The 22,393-nt window shown below is 40.6% G+C and overlaps 1 protein-coding gene across 10 annotated transcripts in view; it reads right to left on the reverse strand.

The window, feature by feature from the left end:
• The window catches only part of pcdh15a (protocadherin-related 15a), a 261,181-nt gene that overhangs the window by 57,444 nt on the left and 181,344 nt on the right, over nucleotides 1-22,393 (reverse strand). For all 10 annotated transcript variants that reach the window (XM_030442377.1, XM_030442376.1, XM_030442374.1 and 7 more), the window contains 5 exons: nucleotides 19,608-19,913; nucleotides 17,379-17,609; nucleotides 13,653-13,769; nucleotides 10,105-10,245; nucleotides 8,200-8,312 (listed from right to left, as the gene is read on the reverse strand). In XM_030442377.1, the coding sequence (XP_030298237.1) occupies nucleotides 8,200-8,312; nucleotides 10,105-10,245; nucleotides 13,653-13,769; nucleotides 17,379-17,609; nucleotides 19,608-19,913 (908 nt within the window). The remainder of the gene's footprint in view (nucleotides 1-8,199; nucleotides 8,313-10,104; nucleotides 10,246-13,652; nucleotides 13,770-17,378; nucleotides 17,610-19,607; nucleotides 19,914-22,393) is intronic.

The raw sequence follows: 22,393 nt of genomic DNA on the forward strand, positions 1-22,393 counted from the left end.
TTTGTCCATATCATATCCAGACTTACTCAAATTTGAACAATTTATCATCTCCTCCAGGAAATGCTCTCTAAACCTATTTCAACACTAGCTGATATTAGCCCAGACTGTTTATGAGCTCTTGACTCACACTTGCTAAGAGGATTTAGCAAAAAAAAAATCTGTGGCGCATTTTATATATTTGCAAGCATTTCATAAAACCAACACCTCTGACACAAAGTCATGCTTAAGAAAAGATTCACATTAAATGATCATGTTCTATAAGACAAGAAACAAATGTTTACAACCCCTCGTCTGATCATTTTCCTCCCTGAGCTATTCCTCTGATCACTTATCTCTCCACAGCAGACCCAGAATTTCTTTTGTATTCACAGTGAGCTACTTTTCTGGGTTCCACAAGAAAAAGAACGAAGCTTCAATCAAAAATCTTCTGGAGGGCAAGATGGAAAACATTAGCAAAGCTAGAGAAACAGCATTTACCCCGCTGCCAGACAGTGGTAGCCCTCTGTGCCAGCTTAGCCATGTCGGCCCACTGGACATCACTTCACATATCATCCACTGGATCATTTAGTACACAAGAGGGGACGTGGCCAGCATATATCTGGACGCTGTTGACGAGTGCGTTGTCCAAACTGGGCCAGCCGTTGAGGCTTGCAATGTGATATCACACAGTGCCATGGAGGTACTGATGCCATCCAGCATGTTTTACTGTCAAATTACTCCTCCTGTCCAAATGATCTATTCTACCACAGCAACACCTGGAGGCCTCATCCACCTCTCTAACTCACAGATTGCTGGAGGAAAATTTCAGAAACAGAAATTGTGTGTTGGACAAGTTGGACATGGCGTACCTTTAATGTAAGTTTGGTTTGTTCCCTTGTCCCCCCTTCTATTTCATTGTCTGGCCAGACAGATTTATTCCCCTCTAGTCTCTCCGTCACATATCTGATGTATGAGGAGAAGTAAGAGGAGCTCTTTCATTTGTCCCAAAGCTTCCATACCATATGCAATAATATATTGCTTTACCATTGCTGTCAGTATTAAGGTGACCCCTCTACCTGTAAGTAGTTGAACAAACACTTCAGGAATCCAAATACAAACATAATTACTCAGTGGTTCAATGCTGTTAGGTAGTTTGTGTCCGTGTTGCTTTGGTATGGTCACTGATAATTATCTGGAAAGTTAGTTTAATGATAGGTCACACTGCTTTTCCTCCCTGGCTTTCAGCATCGACCTTTAGCTGATATTTGGGATGTGTGCAGTGAGTGTGACATGGGCATCTGTTAGACAGCCAAGTGATGCCTGCCTACTTAGCAGAGACAAGTGAAAGGTCAGTGCGCTCCCAGTGCTTAGCAGTTCAAGGCTGAGGGCAGCCGATTCAAACCTGTGGCTGAAAAATCAATCATGCCCTTCAGAAGTATGAAAAGCGCTCGACACCTCCAAGCTGTGATTCAGAGAAGGAAGGATAACAGAATAGAGTGATGGATAGATGGACGGAAATAGAGAGGGTTGAAGTTGATTTTTTTTAAATGTAGGTTCGTACTGAGGCATGATGATGGTGTGTGGGAGAGCATGCTGTGGTCTACAGCTAACACTGTAACTGCCTGGCAATGATGAGTCCGCTTAGAGCACCTAAATCACTTGTATACACGTCTGGCAGGACAACAGTCGCTAGAAGGCTGCCAGTAAAAGAGCTGTATGCTCTGGAAAGCATGTCATCTGCCTAATTACGTAAGAATCACAGCCTTGTCTCAATTGGAAATGTGGCACGGTCATGACACATTTGTTTTCTCTAAAAATAATAAATGCCCTTTTCCTCCAGATGGCAGGATCATTTGATGGAAGGCAAAGGTTTGAGTTCTTGTCTTCCTTTTATTTTTTTCTAAAATGAGCAGTAATATGTCCATGGAGTAAATTCTTTCTTCAATTTGATGAATTATTGATCGCTTTTTGATTGGTGGCTGATGGTTGTGGAAGTCTAGATATCTGTCTACTTCTGGTTGTGCAGCCATTAGTGAGTCTGAGTCCTAAAAACATTAAATCAATGGCAACTCTGTGATCAGCGATCCGCTAAAAAATGTAGACTCTATGGTCTGTAAACATCAAGAAACTGCAGAAAAGAGACGTGCTGTTCACATTAATGGCCCAAGTAACAATGTCTAATGGAGACTTAGGAAAAAGCTATGTTTCTCAGGGCTGAGAAACGTTAAATCTACACAAAAGGCACATTGAAGAGTGAAACCAAGTGTGCATGTATCAGGGAGCAGCAAACAAAACATCAGCACCATCAGTTTAGCACACCGTCACTAATTGTGTTATTAGTGGGGCGGCAGGCATAAGTAGTGACAGCATGTTGTTGATTGTAGTAATACTCAATGTTGACACTGTTAACTTTGCTAACAGTATAACTAAGAGCATCACTCAATAATGGGCTGTAGTGCTCTTCTAAGGAACCCTGACTGCATATTAATGCGACAGGTACGACACAACATCTGCTGTCTGCGACTTCACTGCTCTACAGACAGCTCCTAAATGATATCCTCTCTAATCAATGAAAAGGCCAACTTGAATGAATGATAAAATGTATTATAGAAGTCAATCAAGTTTTGTTTGATACACAAAAATTATGAACACCTATGTCTTATTATACACTATATCAGGTTCATATTTGAAATAAGTGAAGTGCCAAGAGAACCAGACTTGCCTATGATAAGACACTGTTTCATTGAAATGATTTTGAGGTGGTTAGTAGTGAAAAAAAAAGTGACATAATGTTGCTTGAAATATATCTCAAAGCATTTTCAAAGCAAATAAAACAATACTATATATATTCGACATTTACAGTTAGTAAATTCAAATTACACTTAAAAAAAGCAGTTCTGCGTGCCACGTGTACGGAGGCTCGGTCTTCGGCAGCAGCCCAGGTCAAGCTCCTGCCTGTGGCACTTCCCTGCATGTCTTCCCCTTTCTCCCCCCTTCCCTGGCTGTCCTATCAGAATAAAGGCTAAAGTCATTTTTGTCTCTTTGGTGTTTCTTCAGATTGGAGGTTGACATCTTTGCAGCCGGCTATTTTGGGCTTTCACAAATTGCAGTAGGCAATGTGGTGTTGCACTTTGTTGAAGTTGGAGTGATGGCGGTTTTGCTTGAAATGGAAGGTTATTTAGAGGGACTTTTACTGTCGAAACGTTTCATTTTGACGCAACACAATGTTCTTTGTTTTACTGCCAGGATTGCCACAAAGTGGAGCACTTGTCTACAAAATGGCAAATGTCAGGTGCACTTTTCACAAGTTAAGAGTTTTTCAAATGGAATCTGGGCTGATGTAAATACTCATTATTACAAATCACTATTACAGGAAATCTGCCTACTCACTATTTAATCCTGATAATGTATTTACTATAGAAAACTATAGATTACAAAAAGACAGATGCAAATATGTTAATATGGCCCATACCTGACAGAAAAATAAAACAAATAACTATTTTGGCCTAATATCCATTTAATCACAATGAGCACGGAACTTAAAAAAATAAAGAAATGAACCCCCTTGTTGAGGAGAAAATTAAGGGCTACTGATTGTGCTGGCAGGACAGAAGTGAAGGAAAGACACAGTCAGAAAGAAACTGAAAGAGACACACAAGCTGAGAGGAAAAACTCAGGGGATGTGGGGGGCTTGGAGGGAGGGTGGAAGGAGGAAAAGAGCAAAATGACATACTCAGAGGCGGTGAGGCAAAAGTCTCATGTGATTTAGAGTAGATTTAGAAGGGGAAGAGCTGTGGGGGAGATAAGCAGGACGGAAAACTGCTCCGGCCACAGGTTTGCAACACAGGGCTGGAAAAGTAGCCGCTGCACAAGAGGGGGATTCACAGAGTGGGACCAGGTTAGATAGCAGCTTACCCTTCATCATCTCCACACACACACACACACACACACACACACACTGGGGAAAACTAAATATTCATTACCTTCCCATGTGCTCAGTGCTAAAGACTTCCCCAAAGGCTTGTGCCTGTGAGTTCCATATAAAATAGCCTTTCACAGTGATTAAGTGATAGAGCTCCGAGAGATGTTTTCTCTTCCCCTCGAAAAATCTGTCTAAAATGTGATATCTCTATTCATGCACATTAGCAATAATATATTCACATATTTAATATGAAATAAAAAATCCATTATAAAAGACATTAAATAATTACAGAGTTAGTTAAAACTCCATTAAGTGTTTTTTTTGACGATTAGCTAGTAGGGCTGCATGATTCATCATATTTAAATCACTATTGCGATTCATACATCGATGCAACTTTACTCATACATGACCACGTGAATTTTGCATTATCTCAAACGCTCCTACTTTCTCCAAAAGCTGCCTGTAAATCACATCACATTCCACAAAGGCAAGTTAAGTGTTGGATGTCAGAAATTAAATCTGAGTCTATGGCCACACAAAGATTTGGTTGTAAGTGATCCGAGGGGAGCACTGATTTTTCATAATTCCTGTCTGGGTCCGATTGAGTCACACGAAATCCTGAATGGAAATCATCACAACATTTTGTTTGAGGCCAAGAGGGAACTGAGCTGTTGAGAAATGGCCCCATCAGTGTTTTTTGATACCTCTATAATTCTTCATTAGTGAGTTGTCTAGATTTTTCTTTCTTAGAGTGGCTCAATAAGTGCAGTTTTTAGTGGGCTGCTGGAGATCTGATGCCATGCTGTTACTAAAGAACATTTGAAAAACCCTGCAGGTAATGTTGAATATCAAGGCAGCAGAGAGGGATTTAAGATATGCATCATTTCTTTTGTGGGTGTCCTAGTTGATAGGATCAAAATCTTTCTAATTTGATTGGTTTTAAGAAAACAATACAGACCTTATATCTGATACATAGGAATTCTCAGCTTGTGTAATTTCGTCAGGGCAAATTCATTGCATTGGGTTTTGGGAGTAAGAGTTAAAGGCATCCTGACACAGGAGAGTTTGTCACATGTGTTATAGTTGCAGTGACCTTAGAGAAGAAGGTCTGCCTTTTATTTCTCTTGACAGATGTCATAATCTACCTGGAGATGTTTTTCCACAGCCAGCATTCATATTTTTGACACTGATTTTTTTATTAGTATGGCATTTCTTGATAGTGTTTTTTTTTTTTCTTACCAGAGTAAACGTTTACCTTCGTTAGGGCAATGGCCTCGGTAACATTTATAATCTTAGATCTGAAATGAATCATAATTATAATTAAGATCATGGACTAAAACCAAATTATCTTCACTCCACTTAAACAGGAAAAGGAACATGAAATCCAGAAGAAAAGCCTGCTTCTCCGTGGTGGAAGGAACAAAGAATGAGAGGGCAAAAAAAACCAAAAAACTGTTACATTAAGTAACAGCATGAAACATAAAAAAAAAAAAAAAAAATAACAAAAACAATCACTCTAACTATATAAATAAGATGATGACACAAACTCTGCAGCAGATGATAAAGCTACAGTATCAAGACCTTGAAAACTACCAGATAATCCCTCCCAATAAGCTATAGCCACATGGGGATTATAGAGTCAATCACTTATCAGCTGGCCAAAGATATAACTTCGATCAGCGCAGTTGATGGGAACAGATCGGCGTTGAGCTGTTGCTACAACTCTGTGGTGAATTTGCAGGCTGCCATTTTGGAAAGTGAGGTAACGGGAGGGCTGTTAAGACCGTGGTAGAAGTTCATAGTTCTTTGTGTTTCTGTTTTTGATATAAATAAAATAGAAGCAAGTAAGTATTTACTATTTAAGATGTTTTTCATGGCTCATGAGAGAAAATTAACAAAGAAGAAAGAAGAAGAAAGTAAGAATCTTTTACGGACAATTTACTGATTTGTGCAGGGAAACTAGGGGGCAAAAAGACATTCAAACAAACTGGAACAAACCCCCAGTGGAGTCTATAATATACCCTTGGTCTGTCAAGCTGTTATAACTGATTTTTGCACATATCCAGCAGACAGAGAACAGGACCTGTCCATCTGGATCATTTCAGGCCACTTGACCAAAGTCACTACAATACAATTATTTTTGGGGACAAAACTGCACTTTATTGACCATGTAGTGTTCACTTCATGCTGGACAGGCAGTGCAGCGTACACTCTGCATGACTTCCTGTAGTACATGAGGGGTTGATGAGGGCGGTTAGAGTTATCTAGTATACTTGTTGTCTAGAGACCTAAAACAGCGAGCTAAGAGGCTTAAAGCTGTGTAAAGCTTCGCCACTAGAAGCACCCTTTTCACAGTACATTGACTCATCTGGTATTAATACCAACAATATTACTTAATGCGGGTTTAAGAATCATTTCAGGATGGTTTATCCAAACAACTGTGAAATTCTAAACATAATATTTGTATATCTATAGAAACAACATAAGGTGTTTCGCTTAAACCTCCTGAAAAGAAAGTGGCGACATGCTGCTACAGTAGCAACTACTGTGCAAGCCATTTATTTTAGCCAACAATGACTGGGAGCCCCTCATTTCCCTCTGACAGATGGAAGGGACCCACCATAAAGCAGGAGCAGAAATCATTAAGTCAGCCAAAGCCCCGTAGAGTTGTTTTAATTGTGTGCTCTGGAGCTGTAGGCATAGCTTACCTGATTGCTGCTATAACTAAGTGCCTTCACAGACGCAGACGAGATCTTCTGCGGACATTTAGAGAGTGATTTGTGCTCGGGAGGTTCCCCGGGGAGAGACAGAGAGGCGAGGAATGAGTAGACCATTCATCGCAGAGCGAGCAGATTGGACGCTCTCCGCTGGAGAGAACTTTGTCCAGCAGGAGAGGCTCGAGCACCTGGCTAACGCTTTCACGGCTCACAATTTACAGCAGGCCTGCCACTGCGTTTGGTTATCATTGTCAATGTGTTACCCCACAGAGGTATGTGCCTATGGTCCCGACCTTCCATTTGTGCGTCAGACGGGGCACTCACTCAAAGCGTTAATCAATGGCCCTTCTACGGCCGTGCTGCTGTGCCTATGTATCAATCACGGAATAAAGCTGAGCAACAGAAGAACGTGAGCACACACACAAAGTGCTGGATTAAGGATGTAGATACCCACAGATACACAAAATGAACCCTGCACACATCCGCAAAAGACCGCCAGATAAACATACCTGCACACAAACAAAAACACACACAAATCTCAAATGATGTATTGACAGGTTGGGCAGGTCTTACACTCCTTGTCTGATACATAAAGGCATATCAAATTCTGTTACACAAGATAGTCTGCCAAGACTCCCTATTTTGACTGACATACAAGCTAGTGAATCAATCCACTTAAAACAAGCTTTACTTTAAGCTCCCAGACTCTGCATTGTGCCAGGCAACTTTGCCATCAGACCTTAAAGCTTCACACTTTGGCAGGGATCTCATCTCTGCTGCAGACAGGTACCCACTGCAGCACAACAGAACACAAGGCAACTTAATGCTACTTTTTCAAAGCAGCTTCAACTGGAGTGTTAATAATCCATGTTTATTTTCAATTATAAATGACTTCTTGGGTCTCCTCCTGAGTGGAGGAGTAGCATCATCACAGACAGGCTCCACCCAGCAGAGCCTTATATCGTGTTTGCGCAGCAGAAAGTCATCTCAGAGCACTATAGATTATGTTCCCTCGCCCTGCAGCTCTCTCTGCCAGTTTACCATCTAAACATTTAATCTTGTCAGAAGAGACTCTCAGTAAATTCAGAGGGAAGCCCTGCTTTGCCCTCGGAGAGAAACAAATGTGGTTTATGGTAGTGATGATCTGCAACATCTACTATGAAGCTCTAATGCATATTTACACATACAGTTTATTAATCAGTCATGCAGGGAAAAAAGAGCATGACAAAGATGGAGACACAGAATCAAAACCGGGGCCATTCTGCTGAGTGTTACAATAATGCGCAGTTGGCTATCGTCATAACAAGATAATACATTCATGAGGAGTAGTGACTTCATGGTTATTTGCAGCAGTTCAAGGTAGAATACGATATTCACTGAGTGGTTAAACATTAATCAAGTACTGCAGGAGCTGAATGGAAGATGCGACCACAGTTGTAAAAGTGTGTCGAGGTGTTCTTAAGACACCGTGTCCACTTCCTGCAGTCTTTTTCACCGCCTCATCCTGTCTGGCTGCGCTTTGATGTGTGCATTTACAGGCAGAAGCAGTTGCATCAACAGTTGTGTCAAAGAGAGGTGTACCTGTACTCCTCCTGGGTGAAGATTGGTATACGCGAAGGCTGGAGGACAGTGATCTCCACCAAAGTGCTGTTAGTTTTCACCGGCTCCCCATCATCATAGGCTATCAGAAACAACTGCAACGGGCAAGAGAACACACACATAAGCAACACACAAATGCAGGCACGAAAGTATTCCATTCTGTTTTGTTTTTTTACCATACTACTACCCGCTACACAAATAATTCCCTTTCTGAGGTTGCCAGGCATCTTTTTGTAGACGTGTTCAGCATCCTAATAAAGACAGACTGGCAAAATGGGGTCTGGCGAGCAGCCTGCAAAGCTCCCACAGAGCGAGTATGAATGTATTGATCTACATTCATACACTGTGGAGAATGGGGCCTGGGGAAGGTGGGGGGCTGTGGGGTGGCGGGAGAGGGGAGAGATAGACAGAAAGAGAATCAACACAGGCAAATGTTTGAAGAAACAGAGAAAGGAAAACACAGGAGAAAAAAAGAGAGCTAGACAGATGACATGGGAGGGTAAGCAATGCATCCCCATTAGGAGCTAATATCACAAAACACCTGGTCCACCATTCACAACTACAGATGTGAACATGTAAGGTCACCTTAAGCTGGTAAAAGAAAATATATGAGCCCCTGAGTGAAGCGCAATGAGAAAATGCAATATCACCGGCATCAGACACAAGAGGAGCAATGACATGATCACTCAGACTGTTCAGGAAACAAAGTAATAAGGCTTAAAAAAGTCAAGGTGCAACATGACCTCCTGATCTTCACTGCAGCTTTGCACTGAAACATGCGAGGAAGAGCAGTAAACACCAAATATGACAAGTAGATAGTCTCTCTGGCCAATGCCATCATCATTATCACATCATCACTATTTACTCAACATGTCAAAAAAAGTCATTTGAATACACTCTCACTTTTATCAGAGAGGTTTAACATTTGTCTTTTAAAAATAAAACCTCGCAAAATTAATTCCTGCTTCATTAGTACTACAGAGCACTGAAGTTATGCTGGCATTACCCGATTAGCATCAGTCGTTTCATTCATGCTTTACATTCTCTGACTCATTCACAGCTGTCTGGCTATCAGATAACTACCAAAGCACAAAAAATCTAGTCAAGTCAAGTAGAGCTTTAATTGTCCCCAGAGGGGCAGCTGGCTGTGAAGCAGTAAAAACAACCAATATCAAAAAACACACAAGCCAATTAAAAAGACATATATTTCTACCACATAGTATGACTACCATTGCTTTAATAATAACCATGCAGGTGTAAATTATCCACCAACAGCCCAGCTGCCTCCTTATGTGCTATATTTCTGTCATTTTTATGTTCATGTATGGGTTTATTAAGGAGGAATTAGCTTGGATTCCCTGAGGGCTCTTTCAGGATGCTCTCAGGGAATCTGAGCTGCCAAATATATAGCCCTGTCCATGTGTACAAGTATTTTTTTTAATCCATTTTGGCCTTTCGTACATTTCAGGTTTTCAGGTTAACTGAAAAAGGGACCTTTTGGTGAAGTTATTCAGAATCTTAATATTGAGTGTGTATGTCTAATGGGAAGACATGGAGAGTGTTTGTGAATGATGATGCAGACACCCATGTTTATTTTCTGATTGGATGTTATCGGTATATGTGGCATTGTTTGCAAATGCGAATTCAGATTTTGTGGTATGATATTGTGGAGTATTTGAGTTTGTACATTGATGTAAGGGATCTTAAATTGCCTATATTAGAGAGACACCAACATACATTGAAATTCAATGATGGAAAAGAGAGATGAAAATGGCTGTGCATCATGTGACCACAACAAAAGAGTAATGTTAATATGTTGAAAGCCGCACACTAACATTACAGTGGCAGTTTATCACTGCTACTTTCTCCAGAATCACAGCCTCTCACCTTAAAGGTGACACTGGGCTCTTCATTAAGGTTGACCTTAGTGATGACTCTTCCGGTTTCCTCCTCAACATCAAAGATACTCCCACTGTACGGTGACCTGTCCAGGTCCACTCGGTAACGGACAAAACTGGCTGGAGTACCCTGGAGGAAGGAGAGAGGAGAAACAGAGCAACGTCAATCCTACAACGGAATACAGAAAGGGACAGTGTGCCAAAGTCATTTGGTAATATAAAATGCATTCAAGCCATCAGGGAACAGGAATGGCGTTGGCTTAGGAAGATAACTTTTTCATTTTGTCATCATGCTGAAGTGGTTTATGTAAGAAATGGTTGTTGTTCTTTCTGTGTAGCCAGTGTCTCACTCTGCTAATCAGACACCCTGATATAAACTAACTGTCATTGATTGATTCAGGCCTCTTCCCTTTCATTTGAATAAAAAAACTTCTCCATTAAACTCACCCCTCTACTCTCCAGGGAAACACACTTCCATTCATTAGCAAGAGCCTGGACTTTAATATGACCCTTTGATTAAGATTAATCACGCTTCCTGATTACTAATCATCTCTATAGCTTATCTTATTCCAGTTTCATCCCTCTGGACCTCAAATTCAGTCTGATTTTTAATAAGCTTTTTTTGAAGCTGTGCTCTCTTGCCTGAACTGATTTTGGCTCCCCAGGGATTGGTTAAAAACCTGGGGCTAGAGAGAGGTAAATCCTGTAGTAGCAGCGGCTCTCTTGGGAGGCTTACTCACACAAATGTGTCTTTAAGAGGTTACAAAACTATCGGAGTGAATTCACTTTGGGGATTTCAGAAAGAAAGGGCCTCATCTCTAAAAGCTCTTCAAATTGTTTTCGAAAATGTAATGGAAAAGATGCCTGGATGGGATCATTAATAAAAAAACACCTGCCAGAGAAGAATCTAACACTGACGCTTCAGTAGTGAGACCTTCACAGTGACAGCAAGTGCTTTGCTCAAGGCTATACATACTGTGCAGGCAAGTTAGTAACAGCATCCAGCCTCCAGTTCTTCTTCCCACTTGTATCATTAGTTTTCCTTTTGAATCCTATACAATATTTCTAACTTAGTCCTAGAATACCAGCTCAGAGACCTTTGCTTGTCTTTTTTCAGTTGCACAACACCTTTCCATGTCTGACATTCTACTTTGATCACAAAGTAATCTGGCATTGGCGGACTCGAATAGTAAAGTTTCGCTACAGTGATGAACTTTATTTTTCAGTGACAAATCAAAGACTTTATTACATCTCGTGCAAAAGGAAAAAAAAAGCTTCATACTGGAACGTTTGTCTCCATGGTGAACTTCTCCCTCATTCAGGGTGACATTAACACTGACATTATGGGTTTGAGTGGCACGGATAAGAAAACCATTAGTATCACTTCTCCCAAGGCCTTATTTTACACAGACAAAATAGGCACAGCTCATGTTTGTCGCATCATGATTATGAGCAAGGAAGCCTCTCTTCCTCTCTTTATTTCTTCATGTGTGCAGGTGTTTAAGAGCCCCTGTAATAGAGAGAAAGAATGTGTGTGTGCACACATTTCTGTGCTTTTTTTTTTTTTTTCTTGCGCAAGCACTTGACTAAGCTCTATTCCATCAGAGGTGTATATGACAGGCATCCTGTCAATAAAGTACTTTCAGCTCCTGAATCGAGGTCAATAAGAGACTGGGTTAGTCGGCTCCTGTTAGGAAATCTAATCCCTCTGTCTGTCAGACTCCCCCGTCTCACTCATTGCCTTTGTACTCATGGTAACACAATGCTGATTTCCTTCCTAGACAAGCGCTGCTGAAAATGTTGTACTGTACAAGATTTACCTATACAAATGGTGCATCTTGCATGAGGGGGATAAACACGAGTTCAGTTTTAGAGCTGTAAATCCATATCCCTCAGCGATTATGTGCTGCAGAAAGTACACAAGCTCACCCAGTCCTGGTGAGACCCCTTACCAGCTGGAGAGACACTTAATAACCAACATCAAGTCCAGTCAAACAGGACTTGGTGCAACACATTCAAAGTTGCAGGTTGTCAATCCAAGGCAGGTAAATAGCTGGGGGATTACTATTCCCTTTTTTCCACATGGAAAATAAAGGACTTGATGTGTGACTTTGGTGGAGTCTCCAAAAAAAACTTGGTACCATATACAGATAGGATGTGAGCAAGTAGAGCGCTGACTCACTCACCGAGTGCAATAAAATATTAAGGTGAGTGGAACTGTCAATAAAAGAGGTTCAGCTGAGGTGAAAGACGTGGAACCAAATATTCTCAAGACTATCTCAAAAGGTGCAATTTATAAGATATGGCCAGAATTCTAGTTTAAAATGCACTAAAATGATCAAACGCACTAAAATGTATGTGGAAGCTAACAAGTTTGTTGCTATGTCAAAAGAAGGTATGCACTGATATTAGCATGCTAACTGGCTAGACCCGGCCCATCCTGTCTCATAATACCATTTTGAATCCCAAAGGGCCCTAATCTTTCATCCTTGCACTTTCAGCTGGGAAATGTATGTGAGCAGCAATTTCACTATGTTGTTCCGAGATAACGAATCCTTGTTGGAGCCTCTGTAAATCGCCTCCATACTATATCCCTATTCCCCCCAAGCTGTGCTTGGTCCCAATATGATGTCCAGCCATGTTCAATTCTGAGCCAAGTAGACCTGAGATTTCAGTCTGGCAGACTCGGTCTGATAATAGGGTGACTAACTGCATGGCTTACTGAGCTAACAAGCTTATAGCATCGAGTAGCTTTAGTCAATGGCAGTTACAGCAAAGTAGTACAGGGAGCAGCAGTTGGCATTTACTCTGGTGATAGGCTGCCCCCTATTTTTTTGGAGCACCCTTCAACAGGTTGCCAATTTTCACACATTGCACCTTTAAATATACATGCTACTGACACCATTAATACTAAAAAAATCATATGATGCTTTCCCCACAAAAAAAAGTTTTCCATTGCTCCAGTGTTGCCTCCTCTTAGTCATACACTTTCTCATCTCAAAAGGATGTCACAATTTCTCTTCTGCATTGTATAATTTTGTTCCTTGGTTTGCAGATTTTCCCCTTAAAAAAAAAAAGAAAAAAAGGAAAGAAAAAGAGAAAAATCTTCATAGCGCCAGTCCCAGGAGAACCTGCGCAGATATAGTGAGGTGGAAGGAAGGAGTCTGAGGAAACATATCCCAGTCTGAAGAAATATATCTACGTCTTAGGCGACTGGTGCATGACTCACACAAGTGAAGATGCTAAACAAGATACCCTTACAATAAACACACACGCCACTGTAGCTCTAATGAGAGCATCTGAGCTTTGAAAACATCTTTAAAAATGCATCGTATCAAATGCTACAGTTGAAATTGGCTGATATTCTGAGAGCAACATCTAGCGAGGAGGTAAAAAATCATCAAGCGAGGCTTTTATCTCTGCCACCTTTATCAAAGAGATAGATAAAGTCAACATGCTCCTTGTGCTTTGATGCTTATCCACCAATGTTGTACACATTGCATATTTGAACGACTAACATCTTTTTCTTATACTCACTGGAGGGTCTTGGTCCTCAGCAAAAACAGCTGTGATGACAGTTCCTTTCTCTGCATTGGGTGCCACCATGCCCTTGTACAGGTCTTGGGTAAACACAGGGGAGAAGTCATTCATGTCCTAAAAACAAAGAGATATCATAAATGTAGACAAATCAGTTACCTACTGGAGATATATTGATTTCAGTGTATTCTACTGCTGATGCGGTATGCATGCTGAAACAGTCCTGTTTCATAATAGCAGTGCAGATTCTGCAGCTGCTGCTTTGTTTGATTCAGCTAACACTTTCAGAAACTTTCTGTGGATTCAGGCAAATGCTCCCACTGCAGTAATTAACCATGCCCCAGGCTTTGTCTGTGCACTTTAAGAACAGCAGAGATGAATGTGATCACATGTAATCATTTACTGTAATCACAAAATTACAGATGAAAAAAGTCCCTTCATATTCTATATTACAATGCTATGAACTATAACGCACAAAACAATTTGAACATACAAAGAACATACAAATCACTTTCTGTAAATTGAAATTTTCCTTTTTTTCCCAAGCCATGTGTTAATTTATCAGATACAAACTTGATATTCAATTAAACTGTGGTGTAATTATAGACTGCTGATGCTGCTGTGAAATTTAATGTTTCATATGATTAATGTATTTTTCTTTGTTTTATCTTCTCCACTCTATAGTACCTAAGTAAGGGAGGTAGGTGACAATATAGTCAGTTCCAAATAAGATTGGATGGGAATAGAAAGCCAATTGCTTTGAATAGCTACAATTAATAAACCTGTGATATGTACATGTAATAATTGTCAAGATAATTGTCCATGAGTTCCTCTCCTCTTGAGAATATGTTTTTCACCTTTTTGTTGAATGTTTGAGCTTCGCAGAGTGATGAATGTGCACAGCTTGATACTAGAAGGCTGTTTTCCCATTCCTTGCTGAAAGTGTAAAATTTGCTCTGCGCTCATTCAAAATTGGGTTTTAAGGAGAGTTTAAGAGGTTACAAGTGTAATGTGAAAAACTTGATGCCTTCAGTGAACATATACTTATACATATACATATGTATACATACATACAAACATACTTGCATACAAACATATGTACATACATACGTACATACATACATACATACATACTAGGGGTGGTTAATCGGCCCAATTTCCCGATTCGATTCAATTCCGATTATTGAAGTCTCGATTCGATTACAAATCGATTTTCGATTATTAACGATTATCGATTCGATTTTCAATTATTAACGATTATTAATCTTCCATTTAACATCAGTCAGCTGCTGAATTATTTTACTTTATTTTATTTTACTATTTTACACTGTTAAAAGAAAGCTGCCAAGCTCAGCAGCTGGACTCATGTTAGAAGCATTGTTGGTGACGAGAACCAGGGCCTGTTTCTCTATTCCCCACTCGTCTGCCATTGCTTTGAGAAACTCACACATATTCGCGCTTGTGTGGCTATCATCCATAGCTCTCGTCTGAAGTACGTAGGACATTAGCTTCCATTAACTGCTGACATAATTAGCTGTAACGGTCACATATGAGACTGTAGCTCTGGATGTCCAGGCATCGCAGGTTATTGCTACCCTGTGAGCAGAGTTGAGGGACGCTTGCACGGAAAGGTTTGTCTCCTTGTAAAGATTTGGAATCGATTTAAGTGTGAAAAAGCTCCGGGATGGAATAACATATCTTGGCTCCAGACTGTGGACCATGTAGCGGAAGCAAGATGAGGAATCCAGTTTGTATTACTATTTAAAAAAAAATAAAATAATAATAATTTATTTATTTATTTATTATATATTTTTTAATCGATTTTTGGAAATGTAATAATCGAATCATAATCATCAATATTATAATCGCGATTAATCAATAATCGATTTTTCATACGTACATACATACACATAATGGACTTTACACTGAAGAAGAGGAGACATTTTGTGTAGCAGTTAAACTTTGAAATTAATACACATTTGGATATATATATATATATATATATATATATATATATTCTGGAATATTCAATGTGAGAAAAGTGGTTGAATGTCTTATACTTTTTTGGACCTAAATACAGCTTTCAGTTTACTTTTCTGGCTTGGATTTGGTGGTTAGCTGTACGTTTTTCTAATTACTTAAATTAAACAATAACCACGCAGACATGAAACCACAAAGATGATGTCCTGCAACATCAAATTGTATTAGAAAGCTGACAGGTTATGATTAAATTATATAGTATATGACAAATAATTAACAATAATCCTAACACTGGTGCTCAGAACTACACAGTAACCGCCTCATTTCACTTTTGGGGATCAAACCCTTTTGTTGGGGTTCACTGATATCGTGCTCCTGATGCTTAGGACTGCCTTTAATCACCTCCTCCCTGTAAATAATGCACAGTTGAGCCCGACCACTTTATGGGCCTGCGAAGAAATGAAATCTTGTTAACCGCGCAACCCCTGCTTTGCTTCGTGAGAATGCAAACTCGGTAGGCTCTTCACATATCTCTCAGGAATAGCTTAACTCCGTAGTGTAACTGCTGGAGCCTGATCTTCCTTTCTTTTGACTTCCCTCTCTTCTTTCCACTGTTTTGACTGAGCCATGGGCAACAGTATGTGTTCTGTAAACTCAGTAGTGGAGGGCAGCCTCACTTTGATCTATACATGGGTTAGTGTTTCCTAGCAGAAAATCTATGATCCAGTTCTTACTTTGAACAAGTCTTATCATCATGCTGCAAGTTGCAATACACATTAGTGTTTTGCTCGAAACATGCATGTGCGATGTGTGCACACACACATACAGTTCAGCTTCTCCATCCATGCATATATACATGCAGAAAAACACACACAGGGCATCAAGGAGTACAAGAATTGAAGAAAAAGTTGGGGAGAATCATCCAGGACAGTCAATCCATCACTGCAAACATCAGACGAAAGAGACAACAACAAACAACAAAACAATATAAGGGAAAGTCAATCACGAGCAACCTCAAATAGCCCTCTGGAGGTGTCATATGAAAAAGGAGGTGGAATCAGTTGCGTATCTAGTTCCTGAGAAGCCAGCGTGAATCCATTACGCTCATTCTTCGCCTGAGCACGTGGCGAGCCTGCTTGAATAAGCTTATGTGCTTCCTCCCATTCAGGGTAATATATAGACAGCTTAATTCTGTCGACTTTGATACAGTCACTCTGGATGGACTGTATTCATACTGTGGATGCGAAGATTTTGAGGCACAGTATTACTCACAGAGCAAAAACACACAGCTATTAACGCACACACACGCACATGAATATCACAACACAAGGCATCTAATCCTTTCGTTGGGATTCAGCTGTTAATCTCTTGAAAGGTTGTAACATAATTGCTGTCACAAAGCTAATGAGTCATTCAGATCTAGGACAGCACAGTGCGCAGACAGAAACACCTTTCCATCAAAGTGTCTTTGTCCTGCTGATGTGTAGAGGACAAGCAGGTCAACAGGCCAAAATGTGCTTTACAAAAGAAGATGTTCTCAGCTTCCATGCTGCACAACATTGAATTTCATATAATAGAAGAAGCGCAGGTGCACTACCGTACAATAAGTCCCTGCTCTATTATTGTAAAACCCTGCTAATGACTCACCACATATTCACTGCTATTGTTGCCACTCCTGAGGGACAATGAGGATAGATGGAAAGAGAAAAGACCACTGAGAGGTTGAGACTGTCCGGGGGCTCTTACCGTGATGCGGACCGTGACGGTGGCTTGCCCTGGGGGCATGATGCCTCCTTGGTCGACGGCTTCCACCTGGAAAGTGTAGGAGGCCCCCATGCCCATAGCTGCCAGGTTCTCAAAGTCCAGAGTCTGCAGCACAGCCAACTCCCCAGTGAGAGGGTTCAGAGAAAACAGCTGTCTGGCAGATTCAGCCTTGATCCGATACGTGACATTGGAAAAGAGATCTGAGTCCACCGCCTATGAGAAGGACAAGGAGAAGGTTGTACAGATAGAATAATAACAGGACAATAAAGACAACAGAGGACATGTGCTGAAGCAGAAAGAGGAAGAGGCACCTATATTTTCAAAATTAAACGTATGCAGAGATATGAGCATTGTGGCTGTGGACAATGAATATTAATGTTTCTATTTTAATTCTGCGTTTCTATGCTGCAGGGGTTACTGACATCAATCATTTATAGGTTCTGATTAAATTAAACCACCAAGGAAAGCTTAAGTTGGTCGTCAATGCATAAAAGCACAACTCTTTTGCTCAACAGCTCTTGCAGTATGAGATGATAAGATACATATGGATGCTGAAACACACACACACACACACACACACACACACTCCTGGAATATCAATTGATTCACCAAAAAGCGCAATTTCACAATAGCTGAAACCAGGTTCAGGCATTTACATACACACAACCTCACAAGCACTTGACCTCCATTACACATATACCACTTTGACACCAAATTAAAGTGTATTTGGAGTTTTTTTTAATTGCGGTATACCCACAAAAAATTGTCGAAATGACTCATCTCCCATTGCAGGGGGAGGGCTTGCCAGAAAAACAGGACATGTAGACGGCAGCAGGTCATATAACTCATCAGACTACGTCTGGAAGACAGTAAACTTGTTCTAAAAGCTCCTAATCCACAACATTCCGCCCAAGGACATTTTTTGAGCTAAAATCATGTGGGGCATTCGAAAACTCAGACATAACGCTTTTTTCTGACTGCATGGCATGTCCACATGAATTTAGCTTATATAAAGAAATTATGAATTTATAATTTTCTTTATATTTAGGTAATGGGTAGGTGTATAACAACATAATAAGTAAAGTCACTGGCAAAACATTATTTGAAATCCACCTCTCTGATGCTCTCTAAATATTAACACATTTTCTTTTTCTTGCTTAATTTGATCAGAACATCTTTTACATATTTTTGGGGGGGGGGTGTATAATGGTCACAAACAGTCAGGAAATTACCAATGCCTCTGCTATTGGTTGCAGGGGGAATTTTATTAGGAAAAATAAAAGTGTTAACATTGACGTCTAAAGACCAACTTTTGGCCAACAACAATTGTTCTCAGATAGGCTATAATCGGCCAGTTAAATTGACATTAGGTCAATGAACATCACACATGAAAAGGGGTGAAAATAAATGTGTCCACCTAGGTGTATTGTTTCCATGACAGATGATCAGATGCAGATTGTAGCCATTTACATTTAAGACAAAAGCCAGATGTTAGCAGAAGGACCTCCACAGTTTCCAGTCACCCCACTCAGTCAGTTAATTTTCACAGTCTATGTCACTCATCTTTTGCCCTTGCTGGTGATTTTTTCTGGTGTTCTGCCAGTCACCTCGTTTAGGGTCGAGCTGACGTTGTCTGGGAGATTAATGGTGTCACAGTGCCATTGTCACTCACAGCCCTCACCCTCAGCCCCTCACCTTCCTGCTTCTCATTTTCTCCACTTGCTTTCCCCCTCTGTGGGAACTGTCACTCACAATATGCCAGCAATAACTCGCCCCTCCATTCTGGGGTTTGCCCTAAGTGGTTTCCTTATACTTAACTTCAGCGCAGACACATGCGTGGATGTGTGACGGTATTGAATCTACCCAAAGACAGATTCCATCAAGTTAAAAAGTTTTTCATTGCATTAATGTTTGTCATGACCACTACAGCCCGATTAAAACTTCAAACATCTAGCGTTAAGTATCATTCTGTAAGAGCTGTCATGTGAAAAAACACCGTGTATGTTTCTGTCTGTATAAATGTTTCCGTCTGGAAGCATTTGACACTAAAAACACTAAATTGCCTGCACTTGAAGTTAAAAGATGCTAAAAGCCTGCTGCTGCAACATTGTGTCAAGTACCCCTGCTGCGTTATATAAAGGGAGACAGGACACGTAAAGGGATGGAGAGAGGGAGTTAACAACCAATAAACACATGCATAGAAGTGCTTACGCTTAGCTTTAGGACCAAAGTTCCCACGGGGCTGTTTTCAGGTACGTTCACCAAGTACGTTTCCTGGGAGAAGACTGGGCTGTTGTCATCGATATCCGTCACCTGGACTGAGAGGGTCAACATGGTCCGTCGTGGATCCACTGCCCCATCTGATGCCTCTACCACCAGGTCATATTGGTTCCTTAGCTCACGGTCAAGAGGCACTCTTGTATAGATGCTGCCGTTAGCACTGATTATAAACAAGTCAGGATGATTTACAATCCGGTAGCGGACCTGGCCGTTCACTCCTGCATCTGGATCTGTGGCCTGTGGAGATAGAAAATAATCTCCATTATGGGAATATAAATACAATCTTTCTTTCTCTTTCTTTCATGTGCATTAATATCTGGGCAGCCCGCCCATCTTCATTAACTCCCCCCCCCCCCGAGTGTTTCGTTTGGACGATCAGATACTTGACACTTTTTCTGCTGATATAGGATTCAAAACAATCACCATTTAATGCTGCTTAGCTCCTAAGGCAACTACCATGAAAATAATTCATTGCAACACCATATCTGCACTTGTTTGCGTAGTGATCTGTGCCAAGGTAAAAAGATGGAAGCATAATAAGTGGCTCATGCAACAAATGTCATTATTTCACACTGGGTGGAGAGATGTTGAATGCTGAGAAAATAAAACTCAGTCGGTGGGCCTGCTAAATGAAAAGTCAATATAACGTCAACAACTAACGCCCTCTCACTCCTGGTGCTGCTGAAGTAAACCGACAACCCATGGGAACCACTTAGCATTCATTTACATATGTCAATAACAGCAGAGAGAGATAAATATTCACCGACTCACAGATGTTAGACCTGAAATGCAGAGGTATTTTCCTTCAGGCAAACAGCAGCTGTTGTGAGTTTGATGTGACCATTACATGATCCATTAAAGCCTGGCTACATTCTGAACGCCTCACATATTTAAAGAGGCTCCAGGTACAAAAGCACTGCAGCAGAGCTACAATGACGCTCATGTGTTTGAGATTCCTGTTCTTCATATTGAGATTAGAGCCTCCGTCAAAGACTCGTAAGTAATTATATGTGAGTTAAAAAGCCAGCAACTCTTTTTCATGCAAATTATTGAATATTCTATCACCTTTTAATAGCGAACGTGTGATTCTTTAAATAAAAACGGAGAAAAAAAAACGGTTAAAGTTTAGGAGAGGAAATTGGTACCATTCTGTGATGCAGGAATGATCCCACAGAGCTAAAATAAGTTTGCCGCTCTGCACATTTTAATACCTGCATTGATACGACAGGTCATATCATCCCTTTGTACATGTGTGAATGTGTGTTCATAGTCCAACAGTCTCCTGTGTGGTGATATTCTTTTGTTAAAATTGAGAGAGAGAGGCAGAGAGAAGAAAGTTGGGAGAGAAAAAAGAGACAGAAGGACACATTTCATCTGTCTGTTCATCTGTCAATAATTTCTCAACCTCAATAAAAATATAAAAAAGGCAGCACAAAGAGGGGAAAAGGGGCTCTATAAGGAAATGCGGAGGAGGGGGGAGGATACACACACACATTTAGTTGTTAAAAGCTGCCCCCAATTTGTTCTACAGTGCCTGACAAATATTCAAAGCCAAGGCTAAGAATTGGACCTCAGCATTAAGCCTTAGCGAAACAGACGAAAGCACATCATGTCAATGTGTGTGTACGGATCAGAACTTCTCTGCAGTGATTCCATAACAAACATTCTCACTACTCTTTGCCTTGTGTGAGGTGCAGTCCCATTCACAGCCAACAACATCAAATAACAAATTAGCATATTTCTGTATATGTACTTGAGATCTGTGAAGGGCCTGACAGATGCTTCATTTCTGTGAATGCTGCAGATACTGACATTAGGAATTTAATAAGTCCATTACTTACATATCGGCTGATTTGTTTCGCAAGAATGACTTAGATTTGGTTATCATACTGAAATGACATCGGTGTTAAGGCTGAGTACCACTAACAAATTAGATACCAGTACTGATACCTCGACTTCCATACCACATTTTGAATTATGTTTTGTCAATACCAAATTTATGAAATCCATTTTAATAAAAGAATAGTTTACACATACACTAGGTGAGCACTGTCTACGAACCTAGTGTTTTTCCTGCACGCCTTGAGACAGCCAATCAACAGCACTATAACGTCCTGGCAAAATAAACATGCCACATGTTTACTGGCTGCCTAATGCTGATGAGGTTAACTCCTGACATTTTTCAACGCTATTTGGTGGGTGCAACATAGTATTAAAGGTCTATACCCAGTCTTAATCAGTGCCCTGAAACAGTAAAATCCACTGTAAATATAATGATTTGAACGTATTCAATGCATCTTTGTCTGCATTATAAAAACAAAAAAGGTCCTTTGTATCAGGCGACATCGAAGCTGATACCGATGTCTTTAAGGCAAAAATGGCCGATAATGTCTGCCAACCGATATATCAGTCAGGCTCTAGGGCAGACTTATCCATGGTTCCCTCATGACCTGCAGCAGATGTTGGCAGACATGATAAACATGAGTGGTCATGTTGTAAAGCCTGTCCCTGGTGGCGACAGTAAAGCCCCAAATCATTAGTTTGAATGAGTTTTTCAGGTCTCTTTTGATGACAACTGGCACAGACTGCTGAGGTCCAATTCTTAGCATGGTGGACGGGCTCCGAACATCAATGGAGGGAGCAATGAAACATCCTGCAGGTGGCCGCAGCGCAAAAAGCAGCTTGAGCAGGTGGCTGCTGTCATAAAAGTACAAATC

Source organism: Sparus aurata, chromosome 15, assembly GCF_900880675.1.
Source record: "Sparus aurata chromosome 15, fSpaAur1.1, whole genome shotgun sequence".
In the NCBI taxonomy this organism is placed as follows: Eukaryota; Metazoa; Chordata; class Actinopteri; order Spariformes; family Sparidae; genus Sparus; species Sparus aurata.